The following is a 23017-nucleotide window of genomic DNA, read 5'->3' as shown; positions in this document are numbered from 1 at the left end:
CTTGAGGTCACGAACGAAAAACATCAGTACAGGTTTCTGTTCAGCTCTGAGGAGGAAAACAGCAATGTTTGAAGCAGACCTGCTTCAAAGACAAATATCAAGAGATACATCAAATATCAAGAGATCCCCATGACAGAGGTACCAGGGCAGAGTATTACCTACAGGGTGAGGTTAGAGAATCTGCCCAGCATACACACAGTCTGACTGAGGGACTGCTGCAACTCAGCAATCTGGAACAACTCCTTTGTGTGTCTCCAAGCTAGAGTGGCTCACGCTGTAAGCAGGCTGAAGTTCTAAGTGGTAGCAGATGTTGGCAGTAGGCTCTAGACCTTTGCTACATGAATTCCCAGATAAACTGCTTTTGTGCTAGCCCTTCTGTAGTAATAACAATAATTAAGTATCATTTATATAAGGCCTCTCATCCAACAGTCCCAACGTGCTCAATAAATTTAACAAACCCATAATATTCAACAGATGGATTCCTTTACATTTTGCAAGAAGCCGCATAGATCTCAAAGCAATCCTCCATGTTCTGGCAAATAGTAGGCACCAGAATTACCTCCAGTTCCCAGAGAGGAACAGAATTAGGGAACAGCACTGCTATGCTAAAGGCTGCAGCACACTCTAGTAATAACAAAAAGACCAACTCAGAATTCCTGGCTCTTAGCTCTGTTCCCATTGCGGCCAGGAATCCACCCTGCCTCCAGAAATTCACATGCACTGATAACTTCAGCATATTATTCAGAACATGGAACTGAAAAGCAAGGATGCACTCCTAGAGCCCACAAAAAACACCAGTTAAAATAAATCGAGTCCAATCAAAACAATTTGTTTTTTTGTTTTCCTACCAACAACTTAAGCTGGCTAGAATCAATTTAGTGGATCAGGCAGGATCCTGAAGAGAAGTCCATTTGTCAGCAAATCCCTGTTATGTTGCTCATACATCCCACTGAAGGATAAAACTCCCCAAAAGCGCACATAACAGGAGTTGTGTGGAAGAATCAGCCTTCCCAAAACAGCAGTGCTGTTCTCACATTACCTAGATCTCATTCCATTAGCTCACAGATTGCACACAGGTAGACAGAGGTGACATGAAACAGCAGCATGGAAAGAAGTGAGTCACTGATCCTTTGGATTCGGTCAGACAAGAAGCACCTTTGGCTAGTGTCCACATTGCATGTCTAATAAAAGCAGGGTGCATGTGCACCAAGGTAATATCTACCTATGAGTCAGTGACCAGAGCACAGCACCACCACCCATGCTCCCCAGGTTATCTTCAGTTACACTGCCTGCTTCCTAACAAAAAGCTTTCTGACAGCAGCTGGACTTCAAGCTTTCCAGCTAATTGGCTACTGTTTTAGTAGGTCATGCTTCCACCTCATCAAAATGGCATCACACAGGATATTCTACAACTCAGTATCCCAACACTCAAGTTACCCTGCCTCTACAACTTACCTCCCAGCTAGCAAAACCACAATAACTGAGCAACTCTGCCCAGCAGACTGGACAAAACAGGTTCCAGTTAAGATAAAGGAGAACAACTCAATTAACAATTGTTATGGTGCATGAGAGTAGTAGCAGTTTCTTAGCTGCGCCTGAGCCCTAACAAAGCAAAACTTTCCTCACTTGTTCCTACTAGATCCTCCTTTCACATTTTCAGTACTGCTTCTACCAAAAGCAGAGCGCTCAGACTAAGTTTCACTGTATTTGTTCGCATTTGAGATAACGTAAGGAAGCAGTTGCTGAAATCTCAGTTACTATAGCTGTATGTAGACCTGTACTGTATCTCAGTTTGTAATCACAGTAATTAGATGATTTTTTTTTGGCCTAAACTTTGCCTACACGTGAAGAAAACTGCAGCAGAGCACAATCACTTTGTAACTGATAAGGCAATATAATAAGGCAATAAAATCTGGTACTTATCTCTTGCCATTTATGCTGGACATAGAGAGTGAGAACACTCAAATCTTCTCCTAAGGCTCCTTGCCTTTAAGTATTTGATACTAATTTAGTTGGTATCTTACTTGGTCTGAAATCAGAATTAGGAATCATGGCAATCAGAAGTGCTTCCTTCTCTAGTTGTTAGAAATATACCTTAAAAAACTGGCCAGCAACACAAACAACTGACAACAGCCAAAGACACAGCCAAGCTCTTCTCAACTAAACTAAACTACAGAACATGAATTCTACTTAGAAAGTCACAAGTCTAGCATTTGGACTTGACGGGGGAAGGGGAGGGGAGGGGATGACTGAGAAAGGAGAAGGCCCATCCAAGGTGACACCCAATTCCTTCCAGCTGAAATAGACTGAATTTCTACCAAGGAAAGCCAGGTTTCACAACCTGCAGTAGGGAAAGCATTCACTGAACAGAGATTGTATGAATTCACACAAGAGGCTAGACTAGAGCACATTTTTTCAGAACGCAGAAATATAACAGCTTTTATTTCCTTTTATGACTCAGTGTTCCCAATGGAAAGAGCACACGCATCATGGGTTTGGCACTTCACACCATTCTATTTCCTACCAGCTCTATTCTGCAATGAAGCCAATACAGCCATTTGCTTAACCTCTTCAAGGAGAAGGGGTTTGTCAGTGGTCTTCTGCAAGAAGGATGCAGAGAGATGTTAAACAGCTCTTGGAGTCCATACAGCACAGCTCACCGCTATACAAAAAACCAAGAGTCCAGTAGGAAATAAAGAGAAACTAGAGAAGGAGCTCTTTTCCTGGTATGAGTCAGGATAGCTCCAAAAAAAAGGAGCTATTATGTTTTGAACTAGGAAAAGTTGTGCACCGTAACTAGTTACAGCCTTTCTCCCTACTGATTCATTCCCCAGCATGCTACTGAGCTACAAGACACAAGGATGCCACAGGTAATCAAACAGGCTCAGCACACAGCTTGCAACCAACCATAACTCTCTATCTGAATACAATCTCGAATTTAAAACATGAGGTTGCCTTTCATGTTCCTTTGCATATTGCAAGCAAAGTAACTCTGAGCTGCTGAACTACAAGGGTTTTCATTCGATGTACAAACAGCACGCTGGAGTGGTTAAAAAACTGGAATACTGATGAAAATATGCTCTAATACGGATCTCAAATGCAACATAAGCCTCTATTGAGTTAATAGCCTTACCAAGAGATTTCAGGGTGCATGCTGTCTCTTCTGTTCTGAGCTCCCATCCCAGGATTCTTTGGCTATATCCAGCTCATGGAAGGGTAGACCTGAAATAGATAAAGGTCCAGAGTAACCAGTTAGAAAATTGTGCCAAATGACATTTAAAGAGTGTAGAGAGAGAAGTGCTACAAAAAAAAGCACAACATTTTAACATGCCTTTCTACCTCTTCTCTCTGCCAATCACAGGCTTCAGGTGGGAATATTAAGTACCACATTTAATACTCAGCTTCTCTCTGCCTCTGTCTGCAACTAATGTGTTTAAATTTTTAGTTATCTGGGTCTACCTAAATAAACAATTCACCAAGAATGACCGTATTGCAGTTATAGGAGTTGAAATGTCATGAGTTGAATTTCCTCACATATTTCTCCCACTGACTGATTTTACTAGAGTAGGCCGCTCCACCACATGCAAAGGCTGCAACAGAGAATGCTGAGGTCACCTCTGCCAAATGTAGCAATAATACAGAATGCAGCTAAAATACACTGGCAGTCAAAGACACATGCTGAAGAACCTCTGAACAGCACATCAAGTTCTGCTACAAATATCCCATGGAAAAGAAGCTAATAAGAGTCATTTAGGGCCTGCCTGCTGAGTGTGACATGCAAGGAGAGTCCTCTGATAACACTGAGAGGGAAGATTTTCTTTGGAGTTGGGAGTTTTTTCTTTTAATTCACTCCTTCAACTGCATGACCGCTGCCCTTACTGGAAAAAAACCCAATTTGCCACTGCCTTGGATATGATGCAACAGGGAAGAAAGTTGTCCTGTGGCATGCCATTAAATTGATCTGATGCTGGATATGCCAATGTTTCTGAAGTTCTATTCCACGTTAAGAGCATTTTTGGTTCCATATCTGGGAATTTCACACGTGTAGCAGGATTTAAGTTTAGAGACAAAAAGGAAGAAGAACAGCAACACCTTCTCTAACAAAACTGAGAAACAATACAAATCAAAGATTATGTATGTCCCTTCCCCTTTTACTCTGCCTGAAGCATATGAAACAGCAGTCACTTAGCATCTTCCAAACAGAGCCTTCACAGTTCCTTAACTCAGCTCTCTTGCCACAGCCAGATGTGCTGCCTAGAACGCCACAACAGACCTTCCAAGCAGAAATTATAATATCGTCCCATTTTGTGATTGACTTATTTTGCTTCAAATTACTGTTAAGAAAAAGCTATTTTTTTTTTGGACAAAGTTTACAGATATATTCACCCTGCTAAGATTCACTGTGCCTGCTCCCTAAAGAATAGGGAAATAATCTGGGGAATAATGAACCTTGACATCCTTGACTAAGCAAAGGAAGATTGTGGAGGGTGCTAGGGAGTGAACATCTGGCTCCACACTGAGCCTAGGAAAAACAGTATTCAGTTTGTGCTACACCAGGGCACAAAAAAAGCACACCTATATCAGATATCGTAGCATAAGCAAACATTTGTTTTATATCCATGCATGAATCAGGACGCTGCCCCTGACATCTACCTTGGCTGTGTCAGTGCTACATTTATACGTGTATTTCGTAAAAAGGTTTCTTGACTTTTGTTTATAATAGCATAGATCACTGTAACAGAAGCTGGAGAAGATCCATGCTTCTAATGGGACACATCTTACAAAAGTCTGGGAACTCTTAACCACAGGAAAAATGACAAGGCTTTAGAATGACTCACAGTCAGTATTTGCAAAGATGCTGGAAGGAGCCGGGTAACAAGACTAATCACTTTAACGTACTTTCCCCAGCTTTCATGGATTCCCATATGCTCTGCCTCACTTCCTAAAGATCTCACTATACATACAATCATGTTTTTCTTTTACACAGGCTGGGACTGGTGCTATTGTCACTTTTTTCCCAAGAAGAGCTTGAGGTCACTTGGGGATGAGGGAAAACCCACCCCTTCTGTACAAGCATTGCTTCCCAGGACATGCACTGGGACACCACAGGAGCCACAGCTTAAAAGCACCCCTTCCTTATTGGGCTTGTCTTTTTTAAAAGGTCCCCTTGCTGAACGCAATGCTCTCCCACCATGACTGTGCTTAGGGTTAGGCTTTGCTGAAGGGTGAAAACATTTTGTCAGATGAAAAGACTCCCATATCCTTCCTAGCTTGTCAGCTGTGGAGCAACAACTCAAGTGGGATCATCCAACCCATCCTGAAATGGGCCATTCCTATAGAGAAGTTGCTAAAACAAAGCAGTTAAGCTGCTTTAAAAGAAAAGCATTGCAGTAAAGATTTAAACACTTCTGTGAAAAAAAACCACAAAACAGGGCTTTTCCTACTTTTCCAGTAGGCCACAACAAGCATCAACATTGATTATCTATTACTTCTAATGAAAAAGAAAGTGGCATTTACAGCTTCTAAGTCAATATTAGGACTCACGCTCACAGCAGCTGGAAGAAAAAATTCATTTTACATGCCACATCAGAGCACACGTGGCTCATTTTGAAGCAGAAATTAGTCCATTCTATTAAACTCCTCCACATTGTTAAAATTACAATTCTTGATCCAAGACAACTTGGACTAAGTCAGCAGAAAAACCTGTAATTGACTACAGTGAGAACTGGATGAAACTCCTAGGAGATAAACTGAAGAGGAAATGATTTTTAAAGAGAAACCTCTTGCCCCCGAGGCTAGACAGTCCTAGGAAACTACAGAAACACACTGTTCTTTTTTAACCTTTGGCTGGGACCAAAAGATTTAAAACAAACATGTATCTAAGACAGCAAAAGAAGATACTTCCCTTCTTCCCTCAGACATTAGCTCAGTTGAAATATCCTACCGGCCTCTTGCTGTCACTGCAGAAAGTTTCCAGCATCTGCTAGCAGAGAAGAAACGAAAACTTGCATTTCATAGCATGTCTGGAAATGAAATCCCTAATTTGCCCCCCCCTTTTAGATACGGACAGGCCACTATCAGGTCCCACCAGAACTTTCTCTTCTCTATGCTGAACAGACACAGCTCTCTCAGCCTGTCCTTGTAGGAAAGGTGTTCCATCTCACAAAACATTTTTGTGGCCCTTTGTTGTGTGGCTGTTTGCCCCAACGCACTGACCTTTTGCCCTCACGTTCATCAGCATCCCTTCTCTGGACACATCCCAGTTGGTCCACATCTCTCCTGTACTAAGGACTCTCTATCTGGACGCAGTGCTCCAGGTGAGGTCTCGCAGCAGCACAGAAGGGCAGAGCCACTCCCTTGCCCTACTGGCCACACTGCTTTGGATACGATATCTTTGGATAAGATCTCTTGTGCTGCAGAACGAGCAAGGATTAAGAGATCTGGCTGCCCATAAAATCTCTCACAAGAAAAAGAGCAAGTCAGTAAATACTGCACCATCCAACTGGTGTAGAACTGATTTCTTGCCTGGACAGAATAACATCTGAGTGTCTGTTCTTCCATCAGGTTGAAGGAGCAGGAAGAACTCTGAACTATAGGTTCACTCCTTCCCTACCCATTAGCACAGTGAAGAATGTTTTTCTTTCAGGTACCACGACTTTCTCCTTTAGCAGCATCCAAATGGGATAAAAAAATGAACACTCCATGAAATTCCTTCTGATTCTCATCTTGCCAATCTTGCCTCTTTCACATTTGAAGCTACTCCAGAAAAAATCTTGCCTGCTTACAACTCCCACCTGCATCTTTTTTGCATATCCTCAATATCCATGTCTACACATTCAAGAACAAACAAGATTAGAAAAGGGTCTCCTGTGGTACTAATACTTGGCTCAAGCTGTTAAGGACTCCAAAGATTATCCAGTTCCAGCCTCCCGCAATGAGCAGGGTTGCCAACCACTAAATCAGGTACTAGATCAGGCTAGCAGCCCAGCACCTCACCCAGCCTGGCTGCAAATGACTTCAGGGATGGGGCACCCACAATTTTTCTAGGCAGCTTGTGCAATAGCCTCACCATGCTCTCAGTAAGAAGTTTCCCTCTAGCATCAACTTAATTTCTCCCTCTCTTAGTTTAAAGCCGTTCCACCTTGTCCTATCATTACCAGGCTGTGTAAAAAGTTGTTACCCCTCCTGCCTGTAAGCTTCTTTTAAGTACTGGAAGGCCACAATGAGGTCTCCCTGGAGCTTTCTCTTCCCAAAGCTGAGCAAGCCCAGCTCTCTCAGATTGTATTTGTAGGAGAAGTGCTCCAGCCCTCTGATCCTCCTTGTGGCCATCCTCTGGATTACAGTAATATACCATGATCTGTCAGACAAGCTGTCCAGAAAGGGGAAAAAATAACACCTTCTCTTTCCAGGAATGCCAGCTGCTGATAACACCACCAGTCCACACACACAAATCACTGCTTGTGTGACAGAAAGAACAACTATGATGATCTGCTTTAACATCAAGGAGGAATAAGCTCTGGATGTAACTGAACTTACACAGTCAAGACCCTGCTTCTGGCACAGACCATTTTCCACACTAAGTCCAGCTATGCTGTTATGCCACAGCACATCAACTGCACAACATGCTCCAGCAGGTCTACCACCACAAAAGTCCTCATTCACTGCCTAAAGGAAAAAACTCATCACATGTGATCTCTATAGACCACTTCCAACTATTAGACCTGGTTGTTCCCCTGGCTACTAAACTAAGCAAATCAAACATTCACTGATCTCATCCCTCAGCAAATACTCAAAATCCACAGTTTGGTTTTTGGATTGTTTTAGAAACCAATTTACTCATGAATCAACTAACTGGAGTAAACGTAGTGAAGCTGCACATCTCATACCTTCAAGTTACCAGATGACCTCTAACAAAAATAATGCTGTTGCCCTAATTGTTCTTCCTTCACTGCCACCTTCCAGCGAGAACATACAATAGCATCTTTGTAATGCTTAAGGCAGGACCTTCTGTCCCATACTGGGCATCAAGAGCAGACCAAAATCTCTCTGTTTTCCCCATGCTTCAGCTCTCATTTCTTACAAAAGAAGCTGATGGTAACAAATAAGCTCCACAAGCCCTGGTTTGCTTTACTATGCCATACCATCATCATCAGAATTGGAAATAATCCATCCTTACCCAGATTTCTACATAAGTACCCTGCAATTTCAAGGAAATGTTGTTTACAGATGACATTAATCCATAACGTCAATCCATACTGCACCAGGCCACGGGGGGATGGAGGCAGGCAGGGACAGAGCAGGTGATCCCTTTGTCAGTGTCCTGCCTTATTGCCAAGTGGGTGCTCAGTTAGCCCGGCTTGGAACTGGCTTGAAACTTGGGGCGGCCCGGTGAGCTGCAAGGTCACTGAGTCCTTGGGGGGGCTGCATTGGGTTCTGCAGCTTTGGCCCCATCCTGTGCCCTGCCCACAGTGTCCCACAGCAGTCAGTTCAAGCAGGGACTTTGTTGTGTCTGCAGAGCATGGGAGGGAAAACGGAGCTCCTCGTGTTGTGCTTGGCTCTGTAAGCTGCTTCCATCCAGGCCTTCTCTGCAGGAGCGCTGTGTAAGGGCAGAGCTGTCCTTGTACCTGCACCAATATTTCATTGTTCTGATCCTTATAAAATTAGGAATTGTAAAATGGCCAGGGTTGAAAAGGACCGTGATGATCATCTAGTTTCAACCCCCTGCTGTGTGCAGTGCTGCCAACCACCGAGCAGGCAGAAGGAGACAGTGTTCCCAGGAGCTTAGGCACAAAGTGCCTGCATTCTGAAGTTTGCTTAACTGATTGCAGTTAAACAGAACTTTCCATTTCAAGGAATGAAAAGAGAAAGAGATCAGCACTGGTATCTTCTTAGAATGAACATCATCACGATTCACAGTCGTTTCCATGTCTTTTTAATCATTCTTGTAATAACAGTTCTCCTGGGGGATGCATCTTTCACACGCTCATTTTGTGCTCACACGTTGCCTACCACTTTGTTTCCCCCTAGTTTTAAAGCATGCGTGTTGATCAGTGTCAGTGGAGGGTGCACAGATGCCAAGCTGCTTCTAGCTGTTGCAGTGAGCCCAGGGTACCTGCCTTGCATGACACTGTCTCCATGTGACTTGGCAAGGCTCCTTATCTTTCCTCCTAAACCGGAGCAAATTCCTTTTCCTGCCCCTGCTTGGTGAAGTTCTGTGCTTGCCTTCGTCTCCCGTGTGGGAGCTGGAGTGCTGCTTCCATTCCAATTAACAGCAGTCTTCATTTGGACTTCAGACTTGAGAACCTCCGTTACATCATGTGAGATGCCATGTCTTGAAATTGCCTGAAAAAGACATGAGCTACAGGCCTAGACTGACAGTTTGTTACTATAAAGTACTCTGCTACGGTGAATGAAAACGCAGCTGTCCTCAATCTTGATTAAGTTCTGTCTGTGAATGTAAAAGTACAATTCTTTATGATCAACAAGCTGTTCTCAGTGAGCAGTACTAAGTAACCGTTTAGGATTAAATGCCTGCAGAACTTGCAGCCTCGTGGGGCTCCTGCTCCATCTGCTGGTGGCTTGTTCTCAGCTGGAGCGAGGAGCTTTGCCTCAAGGGCACAGAGAGCCCAGCGTGAGCCCACGAAGGCCACTTGGGAGCGAGCTGCTTCTGAGGAGCTTGAAGCAGTTGTAGCACAGCTTTGCTTTTGTCTCCATCGATTTGTGATGGAATCAAAGGTGGCTTATTTTGCTTCGATGGATAAGAAGTGCCCGACTTTTTTCTTAAACTCTTGTTCTCTCGCACCCACTTAGTTGTGGGTTGTCTTTTTTTTTAGATGCACTTTTGTTCATCTATTTTTCCTTCAACATTTGTGCCCCTTCACAGGCAGGAACAGCATTTAGGAAATTTCTTCCCCTGTTTGATCATGTTCTGGTTGAACGATGTGCAGCAGAGACTGTAACCAAAGGACGCATCGTGATTCCAGAAAGAGCTCAAGGGAAAGTGCTGCAAGCAACAGTGGGAGCCAGAGGGAAGGTAAGCATCTGAACCATCAGCTTTGGCAGCTGGAAAATGGTAGTAGGAAAAGGATGGCTGCCAGTTTAATAATACATCACAAAAACCGAGAGGGGGCGATTGAAGGTGAAAGTGCAGATTCAAAGAAGACGTAGAAGTCTTCAGTTCCCCTGCCTGGCTCTGGCCTTGAATTCCAGTCTTCCTTTGAACATTTGCAAAATGGAAAATATTTGCTTTTTGAAACCTGCTGTTTAAGCATCCTTAAACAAGCAAGCAGTAGAGGGAAGCCTAAGGGGCTTCGAAATTATCAGGACATCCTTACTTTTGATGGGGAAAGCTTACAGAATTGTCCTCTTACAGTACCTGCACTTCTGCTACTAAAATGAATACCTGTGTAGCATTCCCAAGCTGTGTTTTCTGGAAAACAAAAACGTTCACAAGAAGTCCAATAGGTAGAAGGAGCTGCAGTTAGCTCACTCCTCATTTGGTACTTCACGATGTGTGGCAGCCTTCAGAACCAGGGCTGATGCAAATCTTAATGCAGTAATGAATAAATAAATTTGCTTTATCTTGCCAGCTCTCTTCCTCTCCGACAACTTAGTAGAGACCTGACACTGTTTCACAAATTATACTTCACTTATCTTTAATGTAGCATTCTTAAACAGTAAGATATGTACTCAACTCATGCTGAAGCAATCACATTGGCATCTTTCTAACTGCCCTCTTTCGCCTTGAGAATGGATTCAAGGTTATTTGCACTTGACTGCACAGGTCAGCACTTTATACTGTTCCTAGGTATGCCTTCACAGTTGGTATGTGTTGACCTAGTAATGCAGCCTGAGAGTATAGGCTGTCTTAAAAGGCTTTGATACAGGCTTGCGTGAAATAAATCCATGCAGCAATCAGTGCTACCAAAATCAATAGCAATGAAATAGTAGTTCTTATTGCATTAAAGCCGTTATAAAAGCAACATGGCTAGATAAACTGTAAGCCTGCAGATAACCACAACAGACCGTAATAAAAAATATTTATCAGCTTCAGTAGCTACAGTGAGGAACTTCAGCTCCCACATACTCTAAACTACGTATTTTCTGCTGGGGGTGACCTGTTGCCACTTCTCCAACAATGTTAAATATCACCCTACAGTTTCATTAGAAGTTGGCTGTAGTGTCTTCCATTTCCCATAGCTGGTGACTACCTACTTTGGAGCTGTAGGGAAACTATGCAAGAGCTGCTCTGTTGAGGTGGTGGTAATGAATTCCCAATAAACACGAGTGGGCACTAACAGGATAATAGAGAAATCCTTTGGCACAACAAGCTGACCTGAAATCTGCCCTGTGGCAGTGGTACTGCAGTAGTTACAGCAGCACACATTAGGGCAGAAACGAGGTTATCGTACTGTGGTTATCGTAAAGGACAATTTTGTTGCACAACGAAACACAAGCTCAGTGAGAAGCATTATCTTCCCCTGCAGCGAGCATGCTTTTATCTTGTGTGATAAAGCAGGTATTCTGGTGTAATCACATACCGAGAGGGGGAAGATATTTAATGTATCCACATCTTAATTAACTTAGGAAACTGGATGACATCTTGAGGAGAAAAAAAAAGGTGCAGTAGGAAAAAATACCTAACAGGTAATTGTTTAAGCCTAGCATTTCAGCATTTAAATACTGTCTTTTAGAGATCATTATAGGAGCTACACTCATGAGGTTCTCACTTTTGTTCTTGAAAAGCTGCTCTAATCCACTGTGGTGTAACCTGAGACCAGGCAACCCTGAGGAACAGAGGGAACACATACACCTTTACTGCCTGTACCATTCTGCTTAGCCCTTGGCCAAGGCTGCCTGCCAGCCTAGCCTTCACCCAGCAGGACTGCACTGAACCTGCACTGCCATGTTGCCAAGTGCACAACATAGATCTTCTCTGCTCCAGGCCCAAACTGCAAATCGTGCTTCCAACCCCAGGAGATTTTCAGCACCTTGCTGTCATGCTAGTGAAATAAAACATTTCTCAGCCCTATCCAGTCTTTATACGAAACAAATGCCACATTTACTTCAGAAGTTTCATGGGGGTAAGAAAAAAAACCAAGCAAACAGACAAAGCATCCCTTAGCCTAATGAAATGGAGGACGTGCTTGTGCGTTGGATGGTCAATAGACTGAACGTTTTCCTGCACCAGTAAGCTGTCCTTGTCAGCAAGGACAGTGTAACCTACTACACTGCCAAGGTGATCCATTTGTCCTCACTGTTTCTTAAGACCATGGCTACATACCAAATTTTATATCCCCTGGGTTATGAGTGGAGGTCAGTATCAGAGTCAAATGCTCATTCTTGCACTGTCAGAATGTAGACCTGTTTGTTCCACTGACTTCTAGAACATCAAAGCCCTAATGCGTGCAAAAAAAAGAAGTCACGCACAGCCCTACCTGTCCTTTGGGGAGGATCCAGTTCTTTCCAGCTATCTGAAGCACAAAGAATGAAGGCAGACTCCATCTATGTTGATTACTTCCTTTTCTTCCCATTCTAGAAGGAGTTCCGATGGCAGCAGCAGTCCTGCTTTCAGAAGGCTTTTCTCATCATGCCTGTTACCTGCCACAGTAAGAACAGCGTCAAGCTTTTGCACCCCACTAAGCAGAAGGCCTAGAGAGGCACGTCCAGGCCCTAACAGAGCAGGGGTAGGATGATCTTGGCTCAGTATTCCCCTTTTTTGCTCATGAAGCAACGTGGACCAGGTAAAAACCCGGCTGTGGAATTACTGTGGATCAGATTGAAAGAACCCTTTAAACTTTATTTGTTCCCCACCAAACGGAGCCAGTTTCCATCGGGAGGGGTGCACGTGTTTCTCAGAGAACTGCCTGCTCTCAGCCAGACCTGTCTGCGTTTCAGAAGCAACGTGTCCATGGATCAGAAGTCAGGGACAGCTGCAACCATCACACCTGCCCCGGTTCTGTGCTTTAGATTCCCACCGCAGCCCCCCCGCTGCGCTCACAACACCTCGGCCTTCAGCGCACCTCGTGCGTGCAGGCCATGGAACAGCCGCTTCCACCACACGCGGCCTACATGCGGCCAGGCCCGCACCCACACTAGGCCGCTTCCTCGGCGCCTCTCGCGAGACTTTTCGCCCCGCCCAACGCCCGCTCGCTCCGGCCCCTCGCCCTCCGCCCCGCCCGGCGTCGCCACATCCGGGTCCTGCTGCCGCTGTCACTATGGTCATGGCGGAGGGGACGGCAGTGCTGAGGCGGAACAGGCCTGGCACCAAGGCCCAGGTGAGGCGCCGTAGCCGCGCGGCCGGAACCGGGGAGCGCGTGGTGCCGCCGCAGAGGCACGGGGCCGGGCCGTCCTTTCGGGCGCCGTTACCGGCCCGGCCGCGCTCCACGGGACCGCTTTGTTCCGGGGCCCGTCCTGCCGGGAGCTGAGGCGGCCGCGGGGAGCGGCGGGGCCGGGGATAGTCCGTGCGGCTGCCGGCTATAGGCCGCGGTCCGCTGAGCTCCGTCGCCGAGTAACCCGCCGGCACCGGGGCTTCTGCCGCCTTGCGCCTCCCCCGCGCGGGGGCCGCTTCGCCGTGCGCACCGGGCACACCGTACTGCGGCAACGGCACCGCCAGGCCGCAACCGCGGCCCGATGAAGGCCCGGCCCGGCCCGGGCAGCCCTTACGTAACACGGCTGTCAGCCGCTTCCTGCTCACTTACCGCGCCGCGCCGCCGTCTCCAAGGCCGCCTCGAAGGGTCGCATCCTGCCTGGGCGTCCGCGGTCCTCATTACTCCCGAGGCGAGCCCTCCATGAGGCCTTTGGGGGGGGCGCCTTCATTTTGCCGTTGCCGGGAGAGGCCAGCAGCAGAGCAGTGAACGGCACAGTGCTGTGCGAGGACGCATCGCTTTCCCTCGTTAGCCTTCGGCAGGACATCCAGAGGTGCATCGCTAGGCAGTGCTGTGCAGTGCTGCCTTCTATGTATGCTTAACACGTAGAAGACGTGGAGCATCTGCCTTCTGCTACTTGTTTTCTGGGTGTCCTGGAAAATACAGAACTGCATTTAGTGAAATCATTCAGCATACAGTAAAACTCACATGGGCTGAAGAATTTGGGAGGTACATCTTTAGTTTGTGACTGTATTTAATTACAGATGATGCTGTGGTATAACTCTACATTGTGCAAATACAACAACCCAACATCCAAGCACTGGCTGCTCCCTCTTTTCACTCCAGCTGTTGCAGAGCAGCTTGCTGAGCATCACAGGGAGGATGCCTTCCCTGAATCACTGCGGCATGAGGTCAGCAGCAGGAGGCCAACATGTGATGCTTCCAGCTCTCAGGAGATGTTGCACTGAGTGTGAGATTCAGAAAATGCAGTTAGAAATCCTATATCTCTGGGGTTACTGCATTCGCTGCAGGACAGTGATGTGCAGCTGGGTCTGCTGTGAGACTTCAGGCGGTTGTTGCTGTGTGCAGCAGCACACAGACTGAGCCAGAGGAACACAGCACGGTGTTGTGTCCATGGCACGGTGTCAGCCTGCACAAGGTGCTTTCTGTGGTGTATAACAGAACACAGATTTTTAGCTTAGTGCCAATTTGATAACTCTACAGACCTCTTGTTTTCCCATTCTTACAAGTCAGCTTGTGACATGGATGCTGCATGTGACTGATTTAAAAATCTAAAGCTGCAACAAGATGTGTGGAAGAAGCGATATTTAGCACACATCAAGTCAAAGACAGATGTTTTAATGCTGGCACATTAGGAGCCCAAGCACTGCATCACCCTGTTCACACCAAGTTTGCACGCTGCTTCTATTAAGATGCAGTTTCCCGACATTCTATGTACTAAGCCTGCACCTTTGTTCCTTCACATTTAAATGTACTGTGCCTTTCTTCCTGTCCCCTTCTTTTCATTAAATTGGTTCAATTTCTTTTTTTAAACAGGATTTCTACAATTGGCCTGATGAGTCCTTTGAGGAGATGGATAGTACATTAGCTGTTCAGCAGGTACTCATCTGAAACGTTGTTTGTAAACTCAGTTTCTCAACTTCCCTATTTTTTTTGCTTAAAAACAAGCAAACTAAAGCAAAGCACAGGCATCATGACACGTAAAGGCATCATGGCATGTTATTTACCTGCTTACGGTGTGTCTGCAAAAGAGGGAATTTCATAATTTCATTTTTAAAAGAACAAGTAACTACCAATTGGACGTGGAGAAATGGCTGGAATTCTCAAGTGTGGTTTAAACAAATCAGATACAGGAAAATGGTGGGGTTATGTAATGCTGAAATGTGATGGAAAGTACAGCAGTAACAGCAGGGTGGCACAACCCTAGACTGCAGCAAATGAGAACAAGCACCAAATATAGCAGCCGTAGACTTAGAAACAAGCAAAGAAAATCTGTTTACCTCTGTAAGGCCTCAGGTGTGCAGGGATACCCTCACTTCCACTGCCAGCCCTTAAATGAGGTCTGGGAAGGGGTGCATCCTGGCTCCAACTCCTTCCAGTCGCACAGGTGCATTTCACTACAGGCTGTAAAAAAAGAGAAATCCACTTTTTAGCCTGTCCATCACTTCCTAAATAACTGGAAAATGACTTTATCTCTGGGACAGTAAATCTCTTGAAGGCATAATAATGTCCTAAATATCTTGTTTTACTGTAATTGCAACAAGATCTAGTTTTTGTGTCTCCCCCTCCACCTTAGTACATCCAACAAAACATAAGGGCGGACTGTTCCAACATCGATAAGATCCTTGAGCCTCCCGAAGGCCAGGACGAAGGTGTATGGAAGTATGAACATCTAAGGTAAGAATTCATCAACGTGTTGTCCCAAGTCTGAGCTTTGTTATTGATAGCGGTAGTGGGTTTTATTACTTTTAACTTGTCATATTCAACTTAATTGAAATTTGCTATTTCTACTGTTAAGTATCATAATCATTTTGTATTATGCAATTGTCTGAATTTCTTAGTCTTTAAAATGGTCTCTGAATTGTTCTTCACTTCGAAAGTTTTTCTGACGTACTTTTCCTACAAAAATAGTCTTGAATTTCCATAGGAGTTTCTTATAGTGTCATTAGTGCTTAATCTTTGCTTATTGGGAATACAGCTTCCATTCTTCCACATACATCCAGTGTTTTTTTCTTCTGGAACTTGCAGGAAGATATGTTTTAAAAGAGAGAAAGGAAGAGTAGCTGTGTCTTGCAGTTCTTATAGTATTACAGTTATAGAGTAAGGACATTCAAAACATATTGCCATTCTGTGTTGAACTGAGAAGATGATGTTCGATGTACCTGCCCCCTTAACCTCTTGGCTCTTGTTTTCTTTGTCCTTTTGAGAATCACCCGAGATTCTTGGAAGTTGCACATAGGATTTTTTCAAGCATCACGTTGGCTGACATTATGTGATGGTATTCTTCAAGTCTGATGGGTTTTGTTCTTTTTTTTCCACTTTACAACAGACATTTCAAAGAAAAACCATTAATATCTGTTAAGAAGATCAAAATGTATCGTTTTGTTTCTATTTAGTATATTCAGTATGAAAACAAATGGCTTGATTTTGATGCTGCTGTGTTCAAATTCCTTTGTAGACAATTCTGCCTTGAGCTCAATGGACTCGCTGTCAAGCTTCAGGTAAATCTTAATAATTTTTATATTGTGTTGGGGAAGAGACTCGATGCAGTCTGTAGAGCTTGCTGCTGAATTTATACGTGTGTGTTTAAGCAGTGGCTTCAGGTAGGAGATATTTTGGGGTTTTAAAGACTTTGAGCAAATAACTCTCTCTGGTGGTGGGCAGGACAAGGCAGTGATTTGAAAAGACCATCTGATTTTTTTTTGCTGTTGGGTAAGTGAAACTGTTTTTTTGTAACTGAGCAATTGCTTTAACAGAGTGAATGTCACCCAGACACGTGCACTCAGATGACAGCAACCGAACAATGGATTTTTCTTTGTGCGGCTCACAAAACACCCAAAGAGGTATGGATGAGTTGTGTAAAACTGACCCTACTGATGTCAGGTTTTCTTCTACACCTCACAGCTCTCATGAAGACTCTTGCAGTTGGCCTTTTAGTCAAGCTGAGAGCTTTTGTGGGTTAAGAACAATCACTTGAGGTTTCCTTCTTTCCTGTTGAGTAGTGGGTTTAGAGAAGGTAGGATAAGGTAGGAGGGCGCTGCTCCCTACAGCAGTATCAGAGACAGATTGACTGCATTCTATCTAGGTGTTGTTTGCAGTCAGAGAGAAGAGGAGGTAATGCTGGTTATCTCTGAACATCATTCACCTGCTGTTTTCCACATTGATAGCTATATCCCTCATGGGCAGGGAGCGAGCGAGACAACCCTGAGAGACTGCTGACCAACAGTTACAGCTGAGAAGTCATTCCTCTGCAAGCAGGGGATGACAAAACAGACAGACATTGCTCACCTCTTTCCGCCTGTCCCAGTTCACGTTGGCTTTTGTCCTTTTCTTCTCCACGTGCTTGATTGCAGAGACGGGTCTTGGCTTGCTATATATTTATCTAGATTTACGCTTTTGTTTTTCTTTGATGAGGTTAAAAACTGCTATTTTGCTCAGGTGCAGTTCCGTAGTTTTGTTTTTGATATATAACTCTTCTTGGATAAGATGTAAAAGCAGCAGTCTGGAAGACAACGTGAGAAACAAGTCAGCTGTGACATGAGGAATGTTTTTCCTCTTAGCGTATTTCCAGTACTTGTTTGCATTATAAGGTGTTACTTAGGGAGATGCATAAAATTCACTGCTCACGCACATGACCATATTTCCATAGTAACTTTTCTCTTGAAATAATAGACATGGGTTGTGAAACAAAGAAAAGCTTGAGAAGGAAATGTAGCCAGACCTTGAGAGAGGCTGTAAGAAACTTCTGGGAATAAAAATGGCTGATTATATTAAAAGCATCAGAAAACATAATTGTTTTTCATTAAATAAGTTATGTCCTCGCTGTATTTTGTAGTGTCCTGCTATAGACTACACCAGACACACACTTGATGGAGCTGCGTGTCTTCTGAATAGCAACAAGTATTTCCCCAGCAGGTAAAAATGTTTTCTTTTGGGAGCAGAGAGGTGGTGGGGCTGTAGATGGCACTTAAAGACCACATAGAAACGTGTAACACCATTTTTGTGGAATGCTACTGAGAGCATCAGAAGTCCTACTGAATGGGCCAGTGTTGTTGGTGCATTAACTGTCACTTTCAAGCCAAGAAAGAATTCCTGCCTATTGAAAGAGTCTGCCTTTAGCTGGGACTGACAAGGGTGCTCTTTAAGTGGAAATTGTTTGTTTTCTTAATATTTGCTGATATTGCTATGAGGCTTCCACTGGAATGCCAGTCTAAGTAACAGGACTTAGAGGAGTTATACAGTACTCCACAAAAACCTCCAGAAATGAGCAGCAATTCAGTTTGACACAGCAGAAGCCAGACTGAGTGCACTAAGTGCACTGCCATGCTGGATCATGGAAACCTAACCGGAGAAGTCAAGACAGTGCCTCTCTGGGAATCCTCTATTGGTAAGGAGGTACAGCTGGAAGTCTTCTTCTATTGCTAGAAACCAGAAATCCAGCCCCTACCAGATATTTCTATACTACAGGCAAATAGAACAGTTTTTAAATGTGCAGGGTGCATCAACATGCAGACAGAATTAACATTGACTTGTTTGTTTTTCCCTAATCATGACAGTAGATTTGTTTTGTAACCTTTCTCCTGGTGCTTGCAGGGTTAGCATAAAGGAGTCCTCTGTAGCCAAATTAGGATCTGTGTGCCGAAGGATCTACAGAATATTTTCACATGCTTATTTCCACCACCGGCAGATATTTGATGAATATGAAGTAAGTAATTTAACAGTTCAGTTTCTTGCTAAAGCGAACAGCTGCAATAGTTGCATTGCCTTCTTTTAACACTAACAGAAGACCTGCACCAATGCAAAGTATTCATTACAGCAGATAATACTTCTGTAAGAACTGAAATTCCATGCTGTGATGTCTCAGGACTAAATTACACACAGGAAGGTGTGTGTGCTTTTTATAGAGTTACAAAAGAAAAGTTCTTTGTTTAGTTCATATATCCATTTGGTTATGCTTTCATTTGCTTGGTTTTATTCAAGCAACAGAAATTCATCGTCTTACCTTAAAGATTCCCAAATGTCTTCAAAACACTTGTAGTCAATACTGCTTATTTAGGTATGTTTCCTGATGGTATGTGTTATGCAGCCAGTTAAAGGATTGTAATTATTAAACTGCGTCAGAGCAGATAAACAAGTGGCACTTTCAAGGCTTTGGGGGTTTTTAACCATTAAGTAGAAATTAATAGATTAGGAGACAGTTGCATGTCGGAGGCATGGAACAGCTGTGGAACAGTTGTGTTCCATTTTGGTGGGGACAGCATATGTAGATGGAGTTTAATACCTTAAAATCCTTTTCTGGAGAGTAGAGCGGGACTATGGTGATATTTTAATAAGTTCTTACTTAAGTACTGTTAAATTGAGCTGTGACTTAAGCCATGAACCAAAACCCCAACTGAAGAACGTGCTTATAATCGAGTAGTAAAGGGGACGTGTTAACAGAAGTAATATAGATTTATCACGTATCCATCGCTACTTGTTTCTAGGACTCCTAAATCCATTACATGATTCCATAAAAGCAGTTCAATTACATCTTCCTTAATTGTTTAAAATATTCCTTCTCTATCTACATATACATTTTTTGCCTCTTTTCATCTCCAGAATGAAACTTTCTTGTGTCACCGGTTCACTAAGTTTGTGATGAAGTATAATCTGATGTCCAAGGATAACCTGATTGTACCCATTTTGGAAGAAGAAGTGCAAAATTCAGTGTCAGGGGAGAGCGAGGCATGATGGGGATGACAGTATTGAAGCCTATACTGAATACAAACAAATTAATGATGTACTGTATATATCATTTTAGACACTTCAATCACGTATCCTCATAGCTTTGTTTAGTATACTTTTTGTATGCTGTGTGCGTTGCCTTTTAATATGGGAACTACTTTTAAGTTATTCACGGGCTGTATATTCATCGACGTGGCACTCATGGTTTTTAAATAAAAGTAGCGGTATCTGTTTATAATGCCTGGTAATAAAAAGAATTTACAGTTCTCTAAAATTGCTGCTAAACAATCATTGAATCAACAATCCCGAAGATGACAGATTGGGTGGGGAATAAAGCAAGATTAAGGTTACCCAGCAAGCCGTTCTGTAATACGGCGGCTAGGTTCGAGGAAAGATTTCCTCCTTCAATACAGAATTGTGCAGGAAGCTCTTGGCAGCGTAGCTTATTCCTAATTCAGCTTTTATTTTTTTAAGATGGCTTAGAAGATTTACTTCTGGTTGTGCATATTCCTGTATGCGTCTATCCAAACACTAATAGCATCTATAGTATTAGTGATACCAAGAGGCTAATTTGACTATGCTATTTAACAGATGTGTTATTGATATAGATATCTAACTTACTTTTTCAGCCTGTTCTTTTCCTTTAGTCAGCGGCAGAGGCTTGTGTGCAGCAGGGGCTGCTTTCTGTCCTGCTACAGCACGCTTCTCCACTCCGCAGTTTCTTTCAGAGTAACTGTGGCAAAAAACACCACCAACTCCATGGCTTACAGCTGTTTGTATTTATGGCGGTGGCTTACAGAGTATACCTCACACAGATATCCTCACTACGCTACGTAACCCACTAGCATAGCCTTCACTTGGATTTTCAGAAAGACAGCACCTACGTACTTGAAAAACGGAGCCTGACTCTGTAAGAGTTGAGCATATTCTCAGTCTCTGTTCATTTTTCCTTGTTCACCTGGATTATACTGAGAGGAAGATTTGGACTGACGCCTCTGTTCCCGTTTAGCTGTTTGTTCCTGTTTGCCTTTGCAGATTTGCAATAACTGACAATTTCCATGAGTGCTGCTTAATTGTGTTTTGTCTAGAATGGTAGAATTAAATGTGTTAGAGATGAATATAGCAGACAGCTGTACTGCTGCGTGGAGACGAATGCAGGGTATAAAAGCACTAGCGGTGTTCTTACGTTCAATGAAGTTTGCTTATTAGTTCAAAGAGGTAGCCAGTCATTTCTCTTGGAAGTTGCTGGGGGGAGGCTCTGTTATTTCTTTATGCAGGTCACAATGGGCTAACTAAGCTAGATTCTGTAAACTGTACTTGGTTTTCTATGTTACACTTACCCGGAAAGAAGAGGGTTCACCTGTTTAATATATTCTTTTCCCCCCATAATACACTAAACATGCCTTAAATTCTCTTTTTCTTTACACAAATCAAGCACACCTCAAGCATCTGTACCACCTGGATGTAAAGGGAATTTTACCTGTGAGATAATAAAGAGACTAAGCTTATAAAGCACTTCAGCAACTGTTTTCTTCAGCAGCTGTTTTGTCTCGCATTTTCAATTGTACTTAACTGTCAGCAGGGTTATTGCATGAGATGTTGTATGAGCAAACGTGGCTTCCGTTACTGTCTACTCAGTTAATTCCAACTTGCCTTGTATAGACCAAACAGGTATCTTAAGTTTGTATTACAGGCAGGAAGACAACTGTCATTTTGGAGATGGTGAAACGTTTTTAGTTCTGGTACAGCTTGCTGTAGGACCATTCACAGCATGGTTCTTTTGTACAGTCACTCCGCATGCTTATATGGGTCACGGTGACTGACAGGCAACAACATGCAACTTGTGTTACTGATTATTACCTTTCCTTTACACCACCGAAGAAAATGTGGTGCTCAGGACTGCATTCAAGTTTTAAAGCTCTTTTCATCCTCTCACGCTTCAAGAGTTTTACTTCAGAACAACACTCTGCAAGTTTTTAGCCTGTTGATTCTCACTCAGATTTGCACTGTAAATTGACTTGCTCGCTTTAGCTGATTTTATATATAAGGCTTAAGTGAAACACTGCTTGTATTTTCCCTTGCTGTTGCTTACACGAGTACTGTGTACACACATGTGCCTGAATGGTACCATAAAACTGCACTTTGCCTAACAGAATTGTTGGTTTGCCTAGTTAAATACATTAACAGATTGAATTTACACTCTACATAACAGGGAAATGGATGGCTGCCTTTGAAATACGCTGTAAACAAAGCAATGGTTAAAATTCAGCTGTTACTTTACCCATTCCGCTACATTTCAGTAAGCGATCCTCATCCTTCATGTTGTCTGAGAATGCAGGAAACCGAGCGCTTCGCTTCCAAGGCAAAGTTTGGTGCTTTCCCATCTCTGCTAGGAGGTGTGCTGGAGTTGGATTTCTTCTTCCAGAAGTAGATAAATGCAATACTCGGAACCATCACATACTCAGAAGCAGGACTTCAAACGTATTCATCTCTCAATTCAGAAAACACCGGTTTTACAGTTAAAAAGACACTGAGATCCAGAAAGGACCTTTTCCAATACCCCATATAAGCAGAACGTGACACACAGCACATCACTGATGTGGCCTACTGTGAGCACATACTAACTCACAAGGGCCTTTCTCTTTGTCTCAGGTTTTCCCCAGTACTTGCCTTAGTGGGTGTTGCATCAGGTCAGCCACAGTGACTGCGCTGCTCAGGTTTTAGATGTTGTCCAAGCTTCTGCTTCAACAGATAAGAACACGGCAGCAGACCCGCTTCTCTGGAGTGATGCTTTCCTGAAGAACTGACATCATCCATTCCTTTCATCTCAGTTCTCACACAGAAAACGAGCCTTGAAAAATCTGAATCTCAGAACTAACACTTCTCACACGTGATTTAACCCATGGGGAGCCGTCATAACAGCAACCTGACCTTGTCTTTTTTTAAGCTTCCAGATTAATATCCTAAGTAGAAAGAAAGCTAATTAGCTTCCAATAGACGATTAAAATTCTAGCAAGCTTTGCTTTACACGTACAAATAAGAACCAGCAACAATAACTGAAGGAAGGTATACACTGATCTAATGGATTTAATGCCCGGGTGAGACAAATATAATTAAGACATTGATAGCTGATTCAGTAAGTGCTTTTAATGGTGAGAGGCTTCCCCTCAGAGATATAAAAAGGA

The 23017-nt window shown here is 43.5% G+C and overlaps 1 protein-coding gene and 1 long non-coding RNA gene across 3 annotated transcripts in view; one reads left to right on the top strand and one right to left on the bottom strand.

The window, feature by feature from the left end:
* The window catches only part of LOC140254647 (uncharacterized), a 44401-nt gene extending 31290 nt beyond the window's left edge, over positions 1–13111 (bottom strand). Inside the window, exons 1-3 of one of the 2 annotated variants that reach the window (XR_011904278.1) lie at positions 13023–13111; positions 12438–12600; positions 3134–3222 (exon numbers count right to left, since the gene is read on the bottom strand). This is a non-coding gene — a long non-coding RNA (uncharacterized lncRNA). The other variant, XR_011904279.1, reaches the window with a different exon arrangement.
* Positions 13112–13128: 17 nt separating this feature from the next.
* MOB4 (MOB family member 4, phocein) lies at positions 13129–21352 on the top strand. Its single transcript, XM_072341427.1, has 8 exons — positions 13129–13277; positions 14925–14987; positions 15685–15785; positions 16567–16609; positions 16865–16951; positions 17944–18023; positions 18702–18813; positions 19707–21352. The coding sequence occupies exons 1-8, from the start codon at positions 13218–13220 to the stop codon at positions 19836–19838; spliced, it is 678 nt and encodes a 225-aa protein (XP_072197528.1). The 5' UTR covers positions 13129–13217; the 3' UTR covers positions 19839–21352.
* The last annotated feature ends 1665 nt before the right edge of the window (positions 21353–23017 follow it).

This window comes from Excalfactoria chinensis, chromosome 7 (assembly GCF_039878825.1).
Source record: "Excalfactoria chinensis isolate bCotChi1 chromosome 7, bCotChi1.hap2, whole genome shotgun sequence".
In the NCBI taxonomy this organism is placed as follows: domain Eukaryota; kingdom Metazoa; phylum Chordata; class Aves; order Galliformes; family Phasianidae; genus Excalfactoria; species Excalfactoria chinensis.
The sequence above is the reverse complement of the archived record's forward strand: the minus strand, read 5'-3'. Positions and strand labels throughout refer to the sequence as shown.

What these genes read in the sequence shown, in the direction of transcription:
- MOB4 (XM_072341427.1), top strand. Translation starts at nt 13,218, where the DNA reads ATGGTCATGGCGGAGGGGACGGCAGTGCTGAGGCGGAACAGGCCTGGC. An exon ending in TGGAAGTATGAACATCTAAG is followed by an intron (nt 15,786 to 16,566) that starts GTAAGAATTCAT and finishes ATTCCTTTGTAG; the next exon opens with ACAATTCTGCCTTGAGCTCA. An exon ending in CTCACAAAACACCCAAAGAG is followed by an intron (nt 16,952 to 17,943) that starts GTATGGATGAGT and finishes TGTATTTTGTAG; the next exon opens with TGTCCTGCTATAGACTACAC.